A 21,763-nucleotide genomic window follows, 5' to 3' on the forward strand; every position below is an offset into this window, starting at 1 on the left:
TTCGAGTGCGGCACGGCATTCACAAGGTGTATAGCCTAGGCCTTATTAACCCCTTGATCATCTGCATATGGAAATGTAGTATCACACCTCAAACAGTTTATCGATACATTACGTTTCGCACTACTAAGTGAATCACGTCAGGTGATTTCGGCAATACACACTACAATAGCGTAGCTCCCCGCCCCCGTGGATAGCAATGCTCCTCCCCCTTAACATCCGTGAATAATATCTGTTTAGTTTGAGGGCGCTGTTTCGGCTGCCTGGTTTGTTCTGAATTTCCTCTGTGATTTTGTCTGTTAATAGTTTTACATTAGTACTGGTGATTACAAGTTTCTCCATAAATCTAGTCAGGGCAGAGCTGGTGGTGGTGTAGGAGTATTGTGTAAGTCCGGAATGAGAATACATACCACTCCTTCTGCTGCAGATGGACCATTTTTTGAACACATTGTGGTCGATGTCGACAGTTATGATAAATGTTTCTTGTTGATGGCTGTTTATCGGGCTCCAAATGTAGCCGTCAATACCTTTTTCATCTGATTTTTCCCAGCAGTTCTTGTCAGAAACATCTGATTTTGTAATAGTTGGAGACTTTAATATTCACATGGATCAGCCTCAAGTACATGATACGATTTTCTTTTATTAATTTTCTTAAGTCTTGCAAGTTGATTCATCATGTAATATCCCTAACCCATATTAAAGGTCATGTTTTGGATCTTGGTATTACTCATCAATCTGTCGACATTATCAAATCTGCAGATGTTTTTGATCCTGCTATTTCCGATCATTCACGGATAATGTGTTCTTTAGAAATCAGTAAGCCTGTGAGACCAGAGAGATTTGTGGCATTTAGGAGGATTAAAAACACAGACTGTAAACATTTTCGTCGAGGCATTTGTTGTTGTGCACTTTCGAAGTATTTGGATTACCTGACCATACTTGCAGCTTTTTACAGTTCGGAAGTAAGGTTGGTTCTTGACAAGCATGCTCCTGCTCAATCAAAGGTCGAATACACCATGGTTTACAGAGACCATTTGGAAGGAGAAATTAAGCGTAAAAACTGGAGCGTCGCTGGCGATGTACTCGACTCAGTGTTGACCGGGACATATAAAAATGCAATGTAATCACGTTGTGAAGATGATCAAGGATGCGAAAGTGCATTTTTATCAAAACTTAATCCACGAGAGCAGAGGTGATTGTCGTCAGAGTTTTCGTGTGATTGATAATTTGTTATGCCGTAAGTCAGTTCCCACACTTCCTACGTGCACGTCAGGAGTCTAGTTGGCAAATCGATTCGCTAATTTCTTTCAAGATAACATCAACCACTTACGGTGTGTGTGCAGTGTGGGTCACGAAACTTGAGCCTTCTGTTGGTCACGATCAGGGTCCATGAAGTGCTGAAGTAAATACGCCATGAAGAAATTATGTGCGTACAAGGCATAACGTGAACTAATAAGTAAGTCTGTTCCAGGTGTTTACAGTACCCTTTAAGCGCACATCATTTTCCAGGACTAGTGACATACACCCTCTATTGACCGAGGGTGATCAAGCAGCAGTGTTTACAAACGGTAAGGCGCAAGAGCAGGACGCGACGGTACGAAATCAGGATGCAACCGCACGACAGCAGGACGCAACGGCCCTACCCAAACTGTGAAAAACGCACAAGCACGATTGGTCCCAGACTCGACCCTCGAACTTAGGTGAGGCCCACGGAATGTACCCACCACCTTATTATGCATGCCCTGTCGTTCACATGCAATTATGAATAACTACATATCAATGACGGGACCTGATATGCTTTTCCTCGAGAAGGAGATAAACTGCCTGCATGACACAAGCAGGGCTGTATCACTGAGATTGTTTCCGATTTGTGACTGAACTTTATGCTGGTATTGTATGAAGAGATCGCCCTGTTCTGAAATAACCTATTCAAAAATGGACAGAAAGATTTTTCAGACGTCTTGGGTTTTCAAAATTTTGTTTGAACAAGACCTGTAATCGTCGAATGCACGAAACAAAATATATTCCAAGTACACGGAATAGGTTGCTAAATTTCCGCACGTAACTTCGTCTGTTTTATCTGCCCATTCCCCCTCTAAACAAATCATTCAATCCTGTTATGAAAACTGCGTAGTTGGCCAAACTGGTTTGCATTTTGTGTGCTGCCGTGTGCGACCGAGTTTCCGGTGTACTCAGAAAAGTAGTACCGTTCGTGTTCGATTGTTTATTTTTATGTGTTGCGTCACTGCCACTACTAATCTAGCAATTTTGTAATCTGAAGCACTAAAAAATAAATTTGTCACATGAATTTCCTGCTTCGGTTTTTCGGTAATTTTCGGTTTATTTCTCTCTTTTTTTCACAATACAGATTAGTCTACCCGGCCGACCCAACCTGAAAACCACAAATACCAAATCGAAACCGACACTATCCAACCGAAGTGAAAATGATTTTTGTCTGGAAAATCGTTTGTTTAGAAAAAAAATGAACTAAAGAGACACATTGTAGCAAACTCGGGGCGAGTGATGATGCAAAACTAAGAATGAACCTGAAATGACTCTGTATGTATTTATATCTTATTACTTTCTTTTTTTGTGTCTATTGTTAAGTCTCGAATTAAAGTCCTCAACAAAGTAATTCTGTGACATTGTATGTGGGTAAGAGTACAAGTTATCGCGTATTTAAAATTGTCTTTGTCGATGTCGATATTTTACGATATTTGATATGGGTCGAGATTCTTAACCTTCCCATTGAGGCAATTTTTCAACTGTCATAAAGCAACATTATACTAAAGCCCTTTTTGAAGGGAATTTTTGAATAAGTTAATAATTTATAAAAGTATTTACATAGTTTGGCACTTTTCCCTACCAAGTGTTGCATAAGCGCTCAACTTTCAGAGGTCAATGTTCACGCTATATATTAAATGAACATCGTGATCTTTTGAGATTATTCTCTTGAAAAAAAAGGGAAAATTTGAGCCCAACTCCAGCTCACAAGGGACACTCACCGTGCAAGGAAGGACGCTCACCGCATCAGGAACGACATTTCCAACGCTGCTAATCCGCTTTCATGCCCTGCCAAACATGTCTCACAGTGCACTGCAATTAAACGACGCGCAGTTAAACGACTCTCATCTCTTGTTGAGGCAATTCAAATTGTCTTGGTGTTAAAAATTATCTTGTAATAAAATATGCATATATTACAAATGAGACAGTTTCAGTGAAATATGTGACCATGGCATAACAAAACATTTTTGGCTATTGTGACGGGGACCATGATCGGGGTTCGTTAGTTAATCCTCGGTTTCAGATGGAACACCCGTTTTTTCTTCGAGTGCCATTTGCTTCCTCATCAAGTATCCAAACCACCGTAACCCCTACACTGCAGGTAACAATTATTGTTAACTGTGCAGTGAACCTTGCAGTGAAACCACTATTATCGCACAGTGTAACAACACTCATCGCCCAATAGAACTGCTCTTGTCGCGCATTGAAAACAACTCACCGTGTGGGGAACAACTCTCACAACGCTGTGTATAACGTGGCCTTAATAGAACGACATACTGGAGTTAACGATATGGTATTATATCCTGGGGACAAACCCCAAATGTTGCAGTAATCACAATAATTTGGACTGTTTCTATATTTTACGCCAAAGTTCTTTTGCTTTGGTAAGTTATTGTCATCAGCACATGACAAATGTCAACGAGTAACCCTTTCTCAAGCGTTTCCATTTTACAAACCTTTACAGTTAACAAACTGAACAAAAAATTAACCTAAATTCCCTGTGTTGTCTGAATGCAAGGGCAGGTCAAATGTCTCCGAATGTCCACTTATTCAGTTCAAATCTAATCCCAGAAGGATAGCATAAAGTGCCACCAGAGTACGTTCCAGAAGGAAGTTTTGCAAGAACCCCCTGATAATGAACGCACACGAAACAGGACTTTTGAAGTTTTATTTGGCAAGCTTGAGTTCAGTAAAAATTACTGCTCTGGCATTTCAGGAGAAGTCATTTTCTCTTGATCACGTTTTAGTCATTATAGCCAATCACATCGACTCTTGCAATGATCAATGCCAACTCAGCCTTCGAGCTATGTTCGCGAGAAAGGTTTATAAGCGGGGGAACCTGTCACACTGTAACCGTAGTTCAAGGCTCAACACACCGAGAGATAACTGTTCATTACCAGTATGGGCAACCTGCGAATGCTCTCTGTTTTTTGTCTGGTCGTACTCGCCTCCGAGTTTGCAGCAGGATGCAGTCGCTACATGAGTTGTCCTCCGCTGTGGACCCTCTACGATGGCCACTGCTACCGTTTCTTCGGGATTCGGAAGACCTTCCAGGAAGCTGAGAGGCACTGTCAGCAGATTACTGAGGGAGTGGAGGGCCATCTTGTTTCCATTGCCTGTGAAGAGGAAGATGACCTGATGTTTGAGATGTGGGAGTCCTTAACAATGTCACCGACCGCCACCTCAGACTTGAACTCCGTATGGCTCGGCCTGACTGACACGTTGAACGAAGGGCAGTTTGTTTGGATCGACGGGGCCATCGTCACCTACACCGACTGGGGGGCAGTTGAACCGAATGACGCGGACAGCGGTGAAGACTGCGCCGCGTTGCGCTTTCACTCCACGCTTGGCCGATTTTGGAACGACCAGCCCTGCTCGACAGAGTTGCCGTATATCTGCAAGACGGCTGCCACATTAGGCCAATGAGCTCAAGTATGGATCGCAGTATCCGCTACGACACTGGACTGTCGAAGAAACAACAGCTCGATACTCTCTTGCAGTTTCATTTCAAGACTTATGTTAGCCAATGTCCGTTTATCTATTAGTACTGTGCAAATTAAACTGGCTTTAAAACATATGTTCGTTTCCTGGTGATGGGTTTAGTAACATCTTTATAAGCTTTTAAGTTTTACATCATTTAATTTTTGTCTTACTATTCTAACTACGGGGAACAAAGACATAATTAACTTGTCCTTCTGCTCTTGAAACAGAAGCTTTGACTAAGTATTGTCTTGAAATTGCAACAGCCCCATAGCATTTTGTCTTTTTTAGAATCTTAGTTATCACATTCGAACGGTGTACGTACTTCAGTCGTTTGTGGAGACCCATTTACAAGGTAAAGGAAACCGGCATGTGGACTATTTCTCTTCTCTTTTTTATTTTGTTTTTAATCTGTTGAAGTATATGTGTGCTAGTTGAAGATTTGGACCCATATTTATGGCACTATCAGACTTTAAGTCAAGTGACCAAAAACAGAAGATTATCCTGTATTCATTTAAAAGTAAAGATTTACTTGACCTAAACTGTAAGAGCAAAGTAACCAACAACATTGTCGAATTCTGAAAGAACATCTTTAAACCCACCCTCAAGGCAACAATAAATTATCCATTTTTCCATGACACAATCATTTATTGCTGAGCAAATCAAACTTTCATTATATTCACTTCGTTTTAGCCTCATCTGCGTGTTGTTTTTCCCAGTTTGTTTCACATTAGAAGATTTAACTAATATCTGATTTCAAATCTGTAGATAAAACACTCATAGTATTGATGGTAATCATGGTAATATTCGCCTTGCGTTCGCTTTTCAAAAGAATAAAATTTGCAAATACTGGTGGATTTGAAGATAGGCAACATTGAATTACTTAGTTTTGCTATACAGTATTTTCAAAAAGAGCATTTAAGATCAACTTTTGCCCTGAATACATCTCAGAGTAAATATGAACTTTAAAACTTCTATTTAGAAGGTTTCCTAACTTTTGCAAAATGGTCAGCATTATGCTGAAAATGACTTACATGTGAATGAGTTGGATTTTTTGGCCCTGCCCGACATGTTAAGGAACGATGTATAGTCGGTGTACTCAGTGTTTTCCCGACAGCTTGTGAGAAATTTAAATTAAATTATAGATAAATAAAACATGAATAAATTACCCCCCTTGACGCAGATCCATCCAAGAAAATATAGTTTTTACAGTGTATAGTTTGCTTTTGCGAGGGCACTCCCATGCCCCATTCCCTGTTTACGTCTGAAAAGGCTATGAAAGCTTAAAAGGCCATGATACCCCATTAGGGCGAATTTAGCTTAATGTAAGACACCCTCTAAATGAAGGCCAACAGCATCTCCTTGGAGAAAGGCTGGGCCGATAAATGTTAAGGATTTCAATGTGCTTTTACATCATTATTTATGCCTCCCTTGATATGGAAAATAAGGCTTGCATAGAGAAAAAGCAATCTTTAAAGGCTATCTGCTTGGTCATGTGACCATTAACATAACACCGAAACATTCAACCTTTCAATTAAATGAAAACGGTTTTTGCCAAATTTCCTCACTTTCTTTTTTTTTTTTTTTGCTTGGAAGATTGACCTTAAAATACACAAAAACACATGATCGAAGCACTCATTTGTTTCACGTACTCACCTATGAGTATCACATGGCAACAAAGTAAAAGACTAGAGGTCCTTAAACTGACCAGTAAAAAGGACTTGATTCTAAAATGACAACCCAAATTGTGTTTCGGTGACTTCTTTGAATAAGGAGCTGCCTCATCAGGGCTAGTGCTTGAGATCAACCTCAAGGACACTCAAGGAAGGGCCGCCAGGGCTTCACCAAGGAAAGGAAAGAGATAGCCAGTGTGGTAAGCAAAAATGTTCGAATGTCTTGGGTACCAGATAGAGTAGACTGGTGCACCCTAACTACAGTGGCCTAACTTTGAGAAAAGGAAACACCAAACACCCAACGCCATTTTGATAAACAGTATTTATTCTACAGATTCCACACAGTTTTAAATACGACCGAGGGGGTTAGGGTTAATCAACAATTTATCAACCTATTGATAGTCACACTGCCAAGGACATGGCAAGGAAACTGACATTATTGTATACTTGGTCGACAACCTTAAGTCGAATCCTTCTTATTTTACCCTTTGGATAAATTCCAAATTGTTCAGGTATATTTCAATGGTAAACTGTAGTCGTTAACATTGACTACTTAAATAGTTTTTCTTTATTTAAAAGCGAATGACATCATTACTATTATTATTGCTGTCCTTGGTGCACAAACATGGCAAGAATCATCATGTCGTCATTACTTCATGAAGCACAATTAATTAGGCATCTAGAATCTAGCGGGCAACGTGTTTGCACAATAAGCCAATATATATTATCACATTAAGGTGTCCACACTTACTGATCCAACCCTCAGAGAGAGCAGCATAATTTTTTTAAATATTATACCTTTCAATATAATGGTCCACCCTGAAGTCAGGGCTCCACCGCGTAGTCACTTCAATTAGAAGCCTGAAGCGTTTTGTTGATCTTTTTTCTTTTTTTCGCCTCACTTCACTTCAGGGAAATAATTTGTGAAGCCAGAAGGCCACAAGGAAATTACTGTTGAACCACACCAAGTTTGGCGCAAAAAGGGCCACTTAAGCTTAGATTTTTAAAGCAGCAACACACAAATTGTTCAAGTTATTCCAATCACTTGTTCAAACGGTGGAAAAAACGGCGTGCTTTATGTAGGTTTTCCTTAATTCGTAAATGATAAATAGAATCACATGACAATTAATATCAGGACAAGCACCAACTGGCTCCGGTGGTGTTTGTCAGTATGGCAAGTGTGCCAAGGAATTCCAACCTGTTATGCCAAGTTTGGCAAGTCTTTCTGTTAACAACCTTGCCTTTTTCTGCCAAGTGTGGCAAGCCTTTGGCGAGTTTGTTCCTGTTTTTCTGCCAAGTGTGGCAAGTATCTCTTGTGACAAGTGTGCCTGATTTTCAGGCAAGTGTGACAAATAGGCCACCCTTGCAAGTGTGCCAGGAACATGTTCCAGAATTTCTGCCAAGTGTGGCAATAGATAGTGGTTTTGAAATCGGCAAAAACAAATAAACATGCCGCTCGAAATCTTTGCAAAAAAACAAAACATGGTTTCTGTGTGTGGTTTTTTGCCCTTGGTTGGAGAATAAAGTCCCGGATACGGTTTCTGACGTTCATGGGGAAACGATACCTGATACGCAGGTACTGACAGATGGTTGTAGATACAGATGTAGAAAATTGCTAGTTATTATAACTTCATAACTGTTTATGTACTATTGATTAATGAGGGGAAGTAGATGTATTATGTGGGAGTGTAGATGTCCGACCAGACAGCTAACCCCTGACATAAGTCAGTACTTGAAGAACCAATCTTATATTGCCTGCTTAACAACAACGTTTGGGGCTTAAAGTTCAACATTGTTCAGGTAAACTCCAATGGTAAACTTCAGTCGTTAACGTTGCCTTTTTGATTTTAAAACGAATAACATCATACTATCCAATCGTATCATGACTAATTGGATAACCGAATGTCATCCAAGTGCACGTTTACCGTCGTATATTCACTCTCCGAATATTATCCTTACAAGCAATACCAGACTTCATCGCCATCTTAATCACTTAATCTTAATCACAGCTCTTTAACCACAATGCACAGATATGCGACTGTTTTGTAATAATATATGTTGACCTCTCTTTTTGGCAAAAATTACATGTTAAACACAACCTTCCCTGCACATTTTATCAATGTCTCTATGTTAAAGAAGAATCTAAAGGTGGCAAGAATCATCACGACATGTAATCACTTCACGAAGCACAATCAAGCATCTAGGTTCTAGCTGGCACTGTACTTGCACAAGAAGCCAACATATAATATTACATTAAGGTGTCCAGATTTACTGATCCCCCCAGCAGCATTATTTGTATTTATTATACCTTGCACAATGATGGTCAACCCAGAAGTCAGGGATCCACTGCTTAGTCTCTCTCTAATTGAAAACCCGCAGAGTTTTCTATTTATTGATTTATTTTTTGTTATTTTGTTTTGTTTTGTTTCTTATTGCTTTACTTTTTTCTCACGTCATTCAGTTTCTGACCACACACAACAATGGGTAACGCCACACACGAAACCTCGAAAAATTCCAAACTACCATGGATCGAAGCAAATGACAAAATATACACCCAATTATGATTAACGATGCCGTCTAGAAAAACAGCTTTCTTGTCTCCAGATGTCATGCTTAGAAGCAGGCCATCTCAATTTCCTGAATTTCAAAGCTCGATTGCTAAACATGTTGATCATTTAAACAAAACTTGTGACAGGACAATATACAGTCCTGGACACGGTTTCTCACGTTCATGAGGAAACAATACCTGATATGCATTGATGACAGATGGTCGTAGATACAGATGTAGAAAATAACTATTTGTGATCTGTTGATTACTAGGGGAAGTAAATGTGTTACACGGGAGTCCAAAAACCAGACAGCTAACTTCTGACATAAATCAGTACATGAAGAACCAATCTTATTGCCTGCTTAACAACAAAATTTGGGGCTTTAATCCACTTTAGAAAGGGGTGTAACAACCGCCCCCCCCAAAAAAAAGCCATCAAGTATTTGTAAGCGACGAACAAAACTGATATTGAGCTAGCCCCCCTGTTCAAGTTTACCTATGCAATTCATTACGCTTTGAGCGGTTCCAAAACGTTATAGCAATTGGTGTGCATTCAGTGTTACACTAACATATTTGCTTTTCAAACTGGATACGAATTTTGCACACCGAAGAAAGATTTTAGAATTAAAAAAAATTCAGAGGGCAGCAACTGCAAATTTTATGTATGCACAACTGGTGTATTATTTTGATGCAAGTCCATGCCGCATGAGACAATGAAGCTATGAGCATTAGATCATGTCCTAATATTTTCGTATGCAGGGAGCTGGAGTAGGGTTGTTGACATTGCGTGTGAGTGTTCATGGCAGTGTATACGTAGCTATCCGTATCTTGGGAGAGAGGGTTTAAACCACACTTACTCCATGGGTTGGTGAAGCGTTCTGAAAAATTAGCACAAGTAGTGGACAGCCCTTAAAACCCCTAGAATGGATAAATCAATATTTCTATATAACCAAAAAGGGTGACAGTGGTCCAAGTTCTCATTTGGGTTAGTACAGTAAGAGAATCAACATAAGCATCTCTTGCTTTGGTAACACACTTTAAGCAAACTACGATAAAGACTTCCTACATAAAATGACGATAGAGTAGTGCCTACACTCATAATATCCGGATATTGCTAACGCCCTTGACAAATAAACTTTGGAAACCTCAACGCTAGAGTAGTTCGATTGTTTTCCCCTTTTTTTCTATGCGCACAAAGGATTCATACCGACTCCTATTAAAGTATCTTCACTGAATTTATCGTGATTGGATCAAGATTTCAAGATAAAGGACCTCATTTGTAACTGTGAGGTCTGTAAAATCATCTGGCCAAACTGCAGTCTATCCCTTTTTTAACGTCTAGGGAACAAATATAGTTAAAGTGATATAAATAGGCACACAATTCAGTATACAAACCAAAGTTACACATATACGGGGCTACCCAATTGGACTACCCCCCCGTTACTTATGAGTAGAGTTGCACCAAATAAGCCATGCTTTGAGTAGGTCGGTATCATAGGGTCGTAGCATGGACTACGTTCTCCACACTTGTAAACTAGACCAGTTTTAGCTTGTGCACTGCAGCAGTGGCTCTCTGTTGTGTTTCAAGTGGGGGCGCTTTTTATGCCATACTTACAAGTGGGGCGAACGTAGTCCTGGTACGACGCTATGATATCAACCTGCTTATAGCGTGGCGTATTTGGTGTGCAAGCCCTACTGACAAGCAGCGGTGGGTAGCTGGATCGGGTGAACGACTTGGCGGTGTAGGCACACGTTAATCAGGACAGGTCCGTCATCTTCCTATGCTTTGGTCCCGCATTAGCAACACTGCAGTGCATAAGGATACCTACGAACGGTGCAATAAACTTGTCATAAATACAGCACCTAAGCGAAGGTGCCTCAATTAACACTGTCGCCCCTACCCACCGTCACAGACTCTGACACAGTTGCTGTAACTGAAATAAAACAAAAGTCACATTAAAACTTATAAATGACTTGTGGCGCTATCAATTATTTTTCCTCTATATTTAGGCTTGCTTGAATGTGTTGCTGCAGTGTTTTCTATTACAGTTGTTGATATCGTTTTTGCTGTTGTTTTGTTTCATTCCAAAGACTTACCCAATGTAGAAATCCCTGTTGACTCCACATTAACATTGATCGCCTCAACTCTTGACCTCTTAGACCGAAAGAATTGCCTCACCTGTAAAACATTTCGTCGTAAATTAGTTATAAAGGTACTTGGTTTGAACAAAAATTCGTAATTTAATCAGAGTCTTCGAAGAACCTAGGCCTTATTCGTTTACTTAATTCTTCATTTTCGTAGTTATGGTCGTCATGGCACATCCATTATTTTGTGTCTAGCGTACAACATTATTGAAATACAGAAAAGGTCGATGGGAAATAAAAAGGTCTTCCAACAACAATAATTTTCGTTTAGGTGCATAAATCTAATTTCACAATGCAGACCTACAGTATCTACACTTTTATTGATCGGTTAACCTGATTTTCAGTTTTAATTAAGCTATATTCATAAATAGTTCAGACAGTTTCCCTTTTCAACAACGCTGAGCCAGACCGTGTCTTAACAATATTTGGTAATGCCTGCTGAGACTTGATTTTTAGTGCTAGGTAAACCAAAAAATAAAAAAAGTTCTGGCCCAGAATTTGAGCTAGGCAGCCTGTGCAAAGTCCATATATGGAGATTCTTCTGGCCCACTTCCACATGGAATATACCATAATATGAACAAGGATGTTTGGTAAAATGAAAGTATAATGACTTTTTTTGGTCTCTCTGATTAAAAAAAAAGTATTTATGAATAGAAATAAATAAGTGCTTTGAACTAAAGTTAAAGATCGACTGAGGAGAGTGAATGCTCCTTCGCTGGTCTTAAACTCGCGATAAATATTAGCCAAGCACATATTTATTCCCTTATTTAAAAGAGTATCTTACCGCCTTTTTAGGATTTAATAAATGAATATTTACATATTCATGAGTAAAACTGTGACGCCACCGCAAAGGGGAGCCCAAATGTCGCGTTACTTTTCGCGCAAACTGCTGATTTGTTTTACATTTTGCCGGCTTGGGTAGGCCTACTCACTTTTGTAGTGCTACGTTTAATACCGAATAATTATGTTAATAATTTGGCACGTAGCCCTTTGAATAAAATTATGAAAATTATACACTGGAAGATAAAAATGACATTGCAAATTACCAGCACTCTCGATTGACCAGGAAACACAAGCATTGTTTATATTTCAAAATTGCATTTGTCAGGAATAACAATTAAGGAAATATGATTTTTATAGGTCGAAAAAGAGTACAAGTTGCAGATTGGTTTTCGCAGAAAACGTATCGCTATCGGCCTTTTAATATACGAGAAGACTTACGTCTTTGTCAAAGAGGCACTGCGAAATGAATACAAAGACGCCCTGTGTAAAAGAAAACAAATGAATTTGACTGTTGTACATTTCAATGAGAAGTATAACAGCATTTTGCTTAGCACTGTCTTTAAGGTCGAATGTATTTCAGATAATCCTGGACTATGTCTCAAAGGAAGCAGCACAAGTTTGAATAATGAATTTCTACAAAGACAGTTTTTGGCGATGTCCTTGTTACTCACTGTCATACCTGTAGACTGTTTACTATCACAGAGGCATAGGCAAATCCAATAGTGCTCCCGTCAATGTAGAATAAGCCCAGAATCCACGGCAAGCCAAGAAGAGGTTCAAGAACAATCAACATCCGCAAACCAGCTCTACCAATAGCAGATATTTAATTCAATCATTACTTTAAAAGGAGTCGTTTGGAAAGGTGGGGCCTATTCCTCGTTTGAAATACATCAGTTTATAGCTGACCTTCCCCTTTGTTACTGTGCATTCATTGCCAGTCATTTGCATGAATTACATCCAGCAGCTTGTATCCGGCCATTCAAGTAGGGGGATCCTTGCTTTTATATCATGGTGTGTTTATTAGGATTTTGGTGCTAATAGTTGATTAACAAATATAAACTTTTTGAGAGATCAGCTTGTTTTGTGTAGTTTATATCCTGTAAAATAAACGCAGTTTGCTGGAATCTTTTAAATGAAAAGCGTTTTTACTTGACTTTTTCCGCCTCCGATTTTTTCTTGTTGCTCCTCAGAGAGAAAAAGACAAAGATGAGCCGAATCAAAATAACGCTGTTTCCCTGTTCAAATAATAAAAAAAAAGATTGGCTTCAAATGTTCAGTAATATTTACGCCAAGCCACTACAGACGTCTTGCAGAACTGCGACATTTTTGCAAACTCGTTCTTGGACGACCGCGTGTAATCTATATGATGAAAAAAGTCTTGGGAGCTAGTCTCTGATTGTCTTGAGTTAATTCAATTATTCTGTTTTTGGTCCTTGAGGATGGGTCGGTCAGGGGAACGGAGGCTAAAAATATACGAACTTTTTCCCATGAATGTTTTCCTCTTTTTTCTATTTTTTTTTCATTATCTCAGAGCCAAAATTAAGGGCAAGTGGAAAGGGAAAACCATTGATATCACTAGGGGTGACCTGTTAGGGAATTAAAGTAGTTTTACAACAAAGGTTTGCCTGTGCCATTGTTGCATAAAAATCCCGCCGAATGTATCTATTCACAGTTTCTGCATCTTTGTTACTTTGTTGGCATTATTTTCAATCAAAGACAGGTGCTCAGCTAGAAGGTATAAAGTAGTAGGTTTCAAATGCCAAGGAGATTTATAATCAAAATAAGGTCACTGAACACGGGGGTCGTTAGACTGTTTTGAATGGGGGTGCCACATAAAATTTGCTGACAGATCGTCGCGCAAAAGAAGTGTACTGTAGTATGATTCCCTAGACCAGTACCATATTTTCTTTTTTATTGCAACGGTACATAATGGTTTTGCCGACAAAACTAATAAAGCAAAACAGAGTCTGTCCAAATGGGATTAACCAAGCAAACAAATAATTTTGAAACACAAAAATGCCCTTCCTCAGGAAACTAACTGCAATAAGATAGTAGGAGTGAGGAGCATGTTATCTTCTGTAATGATCGAAATATCTACATTATCCACATACTGAGCCATTTATGTAAGTGCTAGGGAATTTTTTCTATGCATTCAAACGGAATTTTAATAGAGATGTAAATATTCCTGAGCAATTTCTAACTGACTGGTTTATTTTATACTACCCTAGGAATCTATAGCGTATATTTTGAGGAGTTTCTACTCACGATAAGGACAAACAGTACTGGCGCTAGAAAAGCCCAGACGAAGCCACCATCAAATGAAAGCCAGCAGCTGAAGTTAAATAATGACAAGAAAATACAAATTACACCGCAATTTGTTCCTATCCAATGCCGTCCTCGTGTCTGGAATAACTTATAGTGCAGTATTTCGTCTTTTCAGTAAACGACATTCAGCTGTCATACGATTGTCATGCTGTATATCCTCCGTAGTCTCCTTTGATTTTCTTGCATTAGTAAATATTCGTGAAACCTGGTAACCTTTATGTTGTTTCGTCTTTCAGGGTTTTTTTCATTGATTTATTTGGAAAAGGGCCTAACACAGTCGGAGATCCTGCGTAACATTTTCTGCAATGGATGAATTTCTGAAGACACTCTCAATAACAAACACTGATTTCGTGTTGAAACATAATAGTTGAATGGCTTTAAATTCTCTCTAATTTTTAGCACCTACTAATAACTTTTCGTAGCAAAAATAACATACCTCTTTGCACGACCATAGCTTTGCATACGCACAGCCATCGAAGTTCCTACTATTCCTACGGGGCATCCTGGTCCAAACAGAAGAACAAAGTAACTCTGTTATTTATTATTCAAGAGTAACATCCCAACCCTCCGGAGCTTGGAGGGTTAGGGCTTTTTAAATATTGTTTTAATCATATGGTATAAAAGCTGACACAGCAGGGGCAAACCGGCTATAGGCCTAGTTGCCAGATTGAGGCTTTTGCAGTAGCACGCAAAGAGCGGATTGAATTGTGTATGTTGAGTTTTGTTTGTCTCAGCGTTCCCTTACGTAACTAGACGATAACCACAAGGGTTTTGCTGGGATTTCACCTCAACAAGTCAACAGGGAAGGTTGAGTGGGCCTAGTCTTGACTTTCTCTCATTTCTGACTCTTCTCAGAGCAAAACGTTCCCCTAATATTTCTAATCACGAATAGGTTTGTTTTAGCAGACATGTTTCTCTGCCTGAATAATAATGCTTCAGCAAATAAAAATGGAGAATCGGTATAGGGCTATGATAAGTTTGTGTGCAACTGGCATTTGATTTTTCTGCTTGTATTTTCTCTTTGAACCAATTTAACATAAATGCTTCACATACCCCAACCAATCAGAAGCCACACTGGAAGTCGGATCTTCCATTGGAATGTGGGGGTAGATTTGATGTATAGAAACACGCCCTCTAGAGCCATCCAGGTGAAAGCTGCTAGCAGGAAGTAATGAAGCAAGATGGCAACCGCCTTACACGCAGTCTGAAAAGAAGAATGGCACATTTTCCTTAAAAAGTATAACGAATAAAGCATGTTTTATGCAGAATAAGCTTGGGGCCTTTTTCGTTCTTAATACCAACCCCCTGGGTATCCAAATGCCACCTAATTCTGATTCTTAATCTGCATCTTTCTTTATGGCTTTATCCATAGTAGGCAGGTTACTTGTTTAGTTAAACATGTATCATGAACGAGTGCCCTGAAACGTGGAAAAAGACGTTTAATAGATAGACATAGATATACATGAATTACAACGGTGCGATATGCATCCCGTTAAGGTCAATCACTGAGTTGTTGATGTTGGTGGTGACAGGGTGCTTGATGTTGGTTTGAGTGTGAGTATTTATCCGAAACCATTACTCTGCTGATTTTAACGGGGCTTTCAAAACAAAATGTTTAAATATAAAGTTTGTCAGTGCCCTTCAGCCTCATCAAAGGGCACGTGGTGGACACAAAAAGGGGGAAAAATGGAGGCCGGCTTACTTGGCTTGTTAACTATATGATACAAAAAAATTGACATCGTTTGTTTTCAGTGGACAACACTGAGTCTGCTAAAATGCTGGATAAGGCAAAGAATATTAAATTAACACCAGTTTATCAAAACTGTTTTGCAGTGGACTAGGTAAAAAAAGTAATTGTTTTTTTTAGAATGACCGTGGCTCCAAACCTTCAGGTACTTTTTCTTTTTGTTTCTGTTTTTCCTAGTTGTAAAATGTCAATTATAAAAAAATGTTATCTAATACGCTGCCCAGGTGTGCAGCCTGGCAGTCTCCTTTATTCAAGGAAAAAATGCTTGTTTTAAAGTTTTAAAAGAGTTATTGACTTATACCTAACCTATTATCCTTATACGATAATGCCTTATGATTTTACGTTTATATTCTAGATCTTAGTTTTTGCTGGAAAAGCCCTTTTTCTGGTAAAGCTAATCAAATCAGACAGGTTGAATCGGTTAAACTACACAAATACATGGAAGATCCCGGGTAAACTGTCTGTTTTCTTGTTGTTTGTTTCTGTATGTTGTTTAAGCTCTTCAGTACAAGCTTCTACTTATCTGGCCGTCACATGACGTGAAGGAGGAAATATTAATAGCCTAAATGGATGATGATGGAACCATCATTAACCATTTATTAATATTTCCTCCTTCACTATAATGTACTCTATTATTTTAAGGTTTCAAAGTATTTCATCTACTTTGATGGCAGTATGGAAATAAATGTGAAATTGAATTGAATCGGAATGGAATGTCACCTGACGTCACAGCTGACGTCTATCTATTTGATCTAGTTAGATTCTTACCGGGTTTTCAGTGCCAATGAACAAAAAAGTGATGTGAGATATCATAAGAGCTACTGCCAGATTAGCGTGTGTTACGATGCGGGTACTGGTCAAGCTGGAAAAATCAAAAGAAATTAAAAACACGAAAGCATTTAGGTAATTTATGTCAAATGTACAGTGTTCATTAGGGTGTCCATGTGTTCTGAGGTTTGCATTACCATTACATTTAGATTTAAGTGGCTTAATGATCTGTTTTTCCTACAAAATCTCTGAGTATTGATCAACTTCAAAACAGATGTGTAATACATAGCCCCCTATCAGCACCAGAGGACATTTCCCTTCATCTCGGCAATGTCAGTATAAACATGTGACCACTGACCTTGAAGCAAATGGCCTCCCTGATTATCCTCTTTTAAGGGCGTAATTGTCTTCCTTACTTGGACAGGTAAAGAGATGGAAACAAGCTGCATTACCTGGGACTTGTGTTAATGCATTCATCAACTTTTGATGGCTGAAAATTGCAATATATTTTCTTGCATGTGGTGTTTTAGAGTGCCGCAACTATGGCTAGTGACGTGATATTCACTTAGCCGCAACGCATTCTGAAAAAACAAATCCAAATCAGCGCCAACCAAGGTGTTCTCTTTTGCGGTAATGACTAGAAGGCTGGCTTGTAAATTGGAAACCTTCATTTCAGATGCATTTACTAATAAAGAACAAATCAACTGTTGGATGATATATGCAAGGTTTAACAAAGGCTTTCATAGAGTACCGAAGTGGATACGTCAGGCGCACAGTTATGGGCAGAGATCGTATAGCACTGCGTCGTGACGTAAGATGGAGGACTCTGCTAAAAAGTTGTAATCACCATGAGCACCACTCTCGTTTGTGCATAGGCGCGGGAAAACCGTGTATTCAGTGGTACTTGTAGATGTTTTGTGATAGGACCCTTCTTCGTGTTTTGGCTTTTCTTAATAACTTACCGACAAAATGCGTAGACAAACAATGTAACCGAGAGGCAGACAATGGACAACCCAAGACCAATCCGTGTGATGAGGTTTAAAAGGGAAGTGTCGGTGTAAGGGGTCACCTATAGAAGGAATCAAGACGGACACTTTGTAAACTATTTATAGGGCTGACATAATATATATTGCACTATTGTCATTCAAAATTTATTTAATATCTTATATTTTATATTTTTGTTGTTGTTCCAATGACCGCATATGGATCAGCAGGTCGTAGGACCATAGTGATAGTCGCTTTTGCTAGTAATTACCATTGTGGTCATTCTGTTCGTCCTTTGACAATATTGTCCGTGCTTGTAACAAATTTCATCGTTTGGGCCAAATGAAATAATAATCATAGTAACTAATGGTATAATGGAAAAATCCAGGCGATATTACAATACACTAAGAACATACTTTAGGTTAGTAATGCCAAAATTCCATCCACATAAGCCTCACCTCCTCCACTTGAAGTAAGATAGCAAAGTGTGTTAGGTGATTGCAGCTACACATGACGTCGTTGCCTATTATACCTTCAACATGGCAGCCATACGTTAGCCAGTCCCTACAAGGGCCAAAGAGTTCAAACAGAACATCAACATCAACAGTGGTACGCCAGTTGTTCTGGCTCATTAATTAAACAGAGGTAAAATAAAACCCACGGATTTTGCAGTGTAAAATTAATAGAAACATGGAGAGGTGACAAAGATGGGGATTGAACATCTGGCCAATCATCCGCTTTCTGTCATGCCCGGTATGCCCAGAGCCAAAGCGCAGCGAATGCTTGCTACGCACCTCCTGTTTCACAACCATAAGCCCCCTTTGTACCCCACGATCATTGCTGCAATTTTTCGCTGGCAATCTGCATCCTTAAAACGTTGTGCACTGCAGTATTGAAAGTTGAATATTCACGCCATCGATGGTGCTTGGTATGATCTGACAACATCAAATTGAATGCTTGAGCAGTTGCTTGAAGGCTGTGTCCCGTAAGTGTTCATGTGCAGTTATTGCCCTTATCAAACGCTCTCTTTTGGACTTATTTTGGGAATAAATATCGGAGTTGTGTATAAGATCTTGTGTTTTATTTAAATCATTTTTATTACTGAATTTACACGAAAAGGTATCGTATGAGATTTCAAGATCACTTCTTTGGATGAAAAAGCGCATTTTCTTTTTCGTGAACTTAATTGTCCTGCGCTGGTCAACATGTCGTTGGCCAGTCTTAGCCAAATTTGTAAAAATAAAACTTTGAAAAATGATGTTTTAGAGTGACAAAATAAAATTACAAACATTGCATGAATAACGGAGAATTGCATCAAAATATCTTTACAAAAATTTCACAACGGCAAAAGTAAATCTAATGCTAGATATTTCCTTTCTATTTCTTTCTACAAGTTGCAGTACACAGCAAAGAAACTCCACAAATACTGCTAGGATATTACTGGCCCCCCTGTCCGGCTAAGCTGCAGGCAGTAATCAAGGCATTTTTGGAATGTTTGCTACTGTATGTCTGACCGTGAGGCGATGATCATTGTTGTAACTCCTTCTGTGTCCTTCCTCCATGCTAGAAAGTTCATTCAAATGTGTTATAATGACGACTCTTGACAAACTCAGCATAATCAGAAAGCACTCCGTCACCTTTGTCGAACACAAACAGAAAACATTGATGGAATCATTGCATACAATTAGACATTCTCCCACGTTTTAAATAATGTTTTAAATAAAATAGTAACATATCTTACTCGTCTTCGTCGGACCGAAAAGAGCAAATAGGAATTTCCATGTCTTGAATCTGTAAAATAAATCAGGCCATGATAAATCAGTTGTTTCAGCGAATAAGCATGAAGACTTAATCATGACGTCTTGTTGGAAGAGCTTGCAATGAATAGACCACTCCATTTTAATATGTTTTTGTTTAATTCTTCTCTTTGATAAGACTGCCGACATGCAAGACTGTCAAAATCGACGAAAAGGGTTGTGGTATACGATTCAGGAAACTTACTAGGGCCCTATAATCAGACCTTGTATTTTTTGCGTTAATTTGCAAACCCATGAAATCTGCATTTACAGCCTACCTCTAAAACAGGAAATGTAAGTTTGACAGGCTCATCTTCAAATTCTGTGAACACATTTCCCTGTATGTCGATTATATCTAAACCAACAACCAGACTTCCAAATCGAATCGGTTGATCAGACGGGCTACTGACATTCAACTGCGAATCGTTGTTCGGCAATTTAAACACCGTCACTACCACAATTACTGTAGAGAACAAAAACATTTTGTGAACCAAAATACGTGATGTATCTTAGCAGGGAGGCTAGATCCCAGAAATAAATCAAAAGCAGATGTTACATCTCAAAGACTGCACAGGGGTTGGGAGAGACTGGAAGGTTTGCATCGAGTCCCATTGGCTGAATCTCAAGGTCAGTACCTCAGGTGGCTTTTATTTACTGGCATTATAAAGGAACTCAGATGGGATTTCAAATTTAACCATCTACTCACAGGTGACATTCTCTGCTGTTTGGAGACCGGGGATATTTGCGACATACACTTGGCCGTCCACCTCAGCAGTTACTTCCTGGTACTCGCCTTCCTCCACGGTCAAAGGAACAGTTGTTATAACTTTTGAGAGAAACAGAAAGCATACAGACTGGTTACTTGCCAGTGACCACAGCTTGAAAGGTGTATCAGGATACACTTGTACCAATCCGATTTCACCTGTCTATTGTGGGTACTTTGTTATCACAAGTAATGCAAATGTTTTGCACTTTCGTCTGAGAAAATGCTTAAACCCCGCTCTCTCCAATCGTATTACCTATATGTCTTATATCGTCTGTCAACTGTTGAAATGGATGGTGCCAGACTATTTACATGATTGAAAGCGTAATAAACATCAGTTAATCTTTGTTTATTATTGTGGCTTGGGGCACTTTTGAACACACGTCATTAATCAGTAGAATGGCTTTAATTTGAATAAAGTGTTGTTCAATTGCTTTTAAGTCAATTCACAACAATGACTTTTTTCTCTTTGTAAATTCAATATGGCTGACTGGTAAATAAAGTATGTAGTTCAGAGGTATCTGGAACTGGCATGAAGTCTGTAATGATCTGAACAATTTCAATCCGAGGCACATTTTGCTGGATTTAACTTACCTTTGTCTTCCTTTGCATATATTCTTCTACCGCCACAGATGTCGTTTTTGTTATCTATGTTGTTGAAGATTTCAATAGGTATGCCTTTGTCCTGTACAGCTGCCTCTTGGAGAGCTGGTCGTGTGGCATCTTCACCAAGTAACATTTGAGGTTCGTCAACAACCTCTGAAAAGAGAAAATACAAAAGAGGTACGGTATTAGAAACGAAAATGTACATTGAAGTTGCAGACAAAGGAAGAACACTATGATTTAACCATCCTTTGCAAATTCATAATTTTCCCCCAAAGGTCATTCAACTTCATATTTGAAGCGATTAATTGATTTTTATTCTGTTGCGTTCAGATCGGGTCATCTTCCATGATATTTGACACATGGCAACAAACTTTTGATATTAACTCTTGATAATCTGCTGGCTTTTGTTCCCTTGTAATATAGCACTTGCATTTTTCATTTGCCGAACAATAATTTTTGCAGTTGCTTTAACGACTTTACAAGCTCGAGTGCTAACAGTTGTTTTCATGAAATGTCAGTAGAGCCAACCTGCAATGGTAAAGGTAGCAAACTTGGTTGTTGAGGTCCCTCGAGTAGACGCTGAACATTCAATAACGGAGCCAGCATAACCTCGTTCCCGGTAAGAAGAAATCGTCAAAGAGGACGTCAGGACGCACGACGACACGCTGTGATTATAGATACGCAAGCTGTCAGAGTCGTTACCGCCGTGTAAGACTTTCCAAAGGTCACACTTTGGTTGGTAGACGCGCCAGGCTATGGCAGGACCAGTGATTGCACTGGCTGTGCAGTTCAGATGGATGCTCTGTGCGTTATTTGTGGTAGGGACACTCACCAAACTGCGAAGTCGGAGACTCCAATCTTCAG

At 39.2% G+C, this 21,763-nt stretch overlaps 1 protein-coding gene and 1 pseudogene across 2 annotated transcripts in view; one reads left to right on the plus strand and one right to left on the minus strand.

Moving 5' to 3' along the window:
- The first annotated feature begins 4,114 nt into the window (after positions 1-4,114).
- Positions 4,115-5,943, plus strand: LOC110988936 (alpha-N-acetylgalactosamine-specific lectin pseudogene; annotated as a pseudogene).
- Positions 5,944-6,738: 795 nt separating this feature from the next.
- LOC110988932 (adhesion G protein-coupled receptor L1-like) overlaps positions 6,739-21,763 on the minus strand; it is a 32,814-nt gene continuing 17,789 nt past the window's right edge. For both annotated transcript variants that reach the window (XM_022252924.2, XM_022252923.2), the window contains 16 exons: positions 21,428-21,757; positions 20,888-21,052; positions 20,237-20,356; positions 19,809-19,993; positions 19,476-19,525; positions 18,193-18,298; positions 17,713-17,819; positions 16,751-16,844; positions 15,289-15,439; positions 14,672-14,738; positions 14,176-14,242; positions 13,060-13,145; positions 12,590-12,716; positions 12,349-12,390; positions 11,080-11,161; positions 6,739-10,916 (listed from right to left, as the gene is read on the minus strand). In XM_022252924.2, the coding sequence (XP_022108616.2) occupies positions 10,861-10,916; positions 11,080-11,161; positions 12,349-12,390; positions 12,590-12,716; positions 13,060-13,145; positions 14,176-14,242; positions 14,672-14,738; positions 15,289-15,439; positions 16,751-16,844; positions 17,713-17,819; positions 18,193-18,298; positions 19,476-19,525; positions 19,809-19,993; positions 20,237-20,356; positions 20,888-21,052; positions 21,428-21,757 (1,835 nt within the window). In that variant the 3' untranslated portion in view covers positions 6,739-10,860. The remainder of the gene's footprint in view (positions 10,917-11,079; positions 11,162-12,348; positions 12,391-12,589; positions 12,717-13,059; positions 13,146-14,175; positions 14,243-14,671; positions 14,739-15,288; positions 15,440-16,750; positions 16,845-17,712; positions 17,820-18,192; positions 18,299-19,475; positions 19,526-19,808; positions 19,994-20,236; positions 20,357-20,887; positions 21,053-21,427; positions 21,758-21,763) is intronic.

The sequence above is a fragment of the Acanthaster planci genome, linkage group LG10, assembly GCF_054643075.1.
Source record: "Acanthaster planci isolate LZ-2023a linkage group LG10, COTS_SCS, whole genome shotgun sequence".
NCBI lineage: Eukaryota > Metazoa > Echinodermata > Asteroidea > Valvatida > Acanthasteridae > Acanthaster > Acanthaster planci.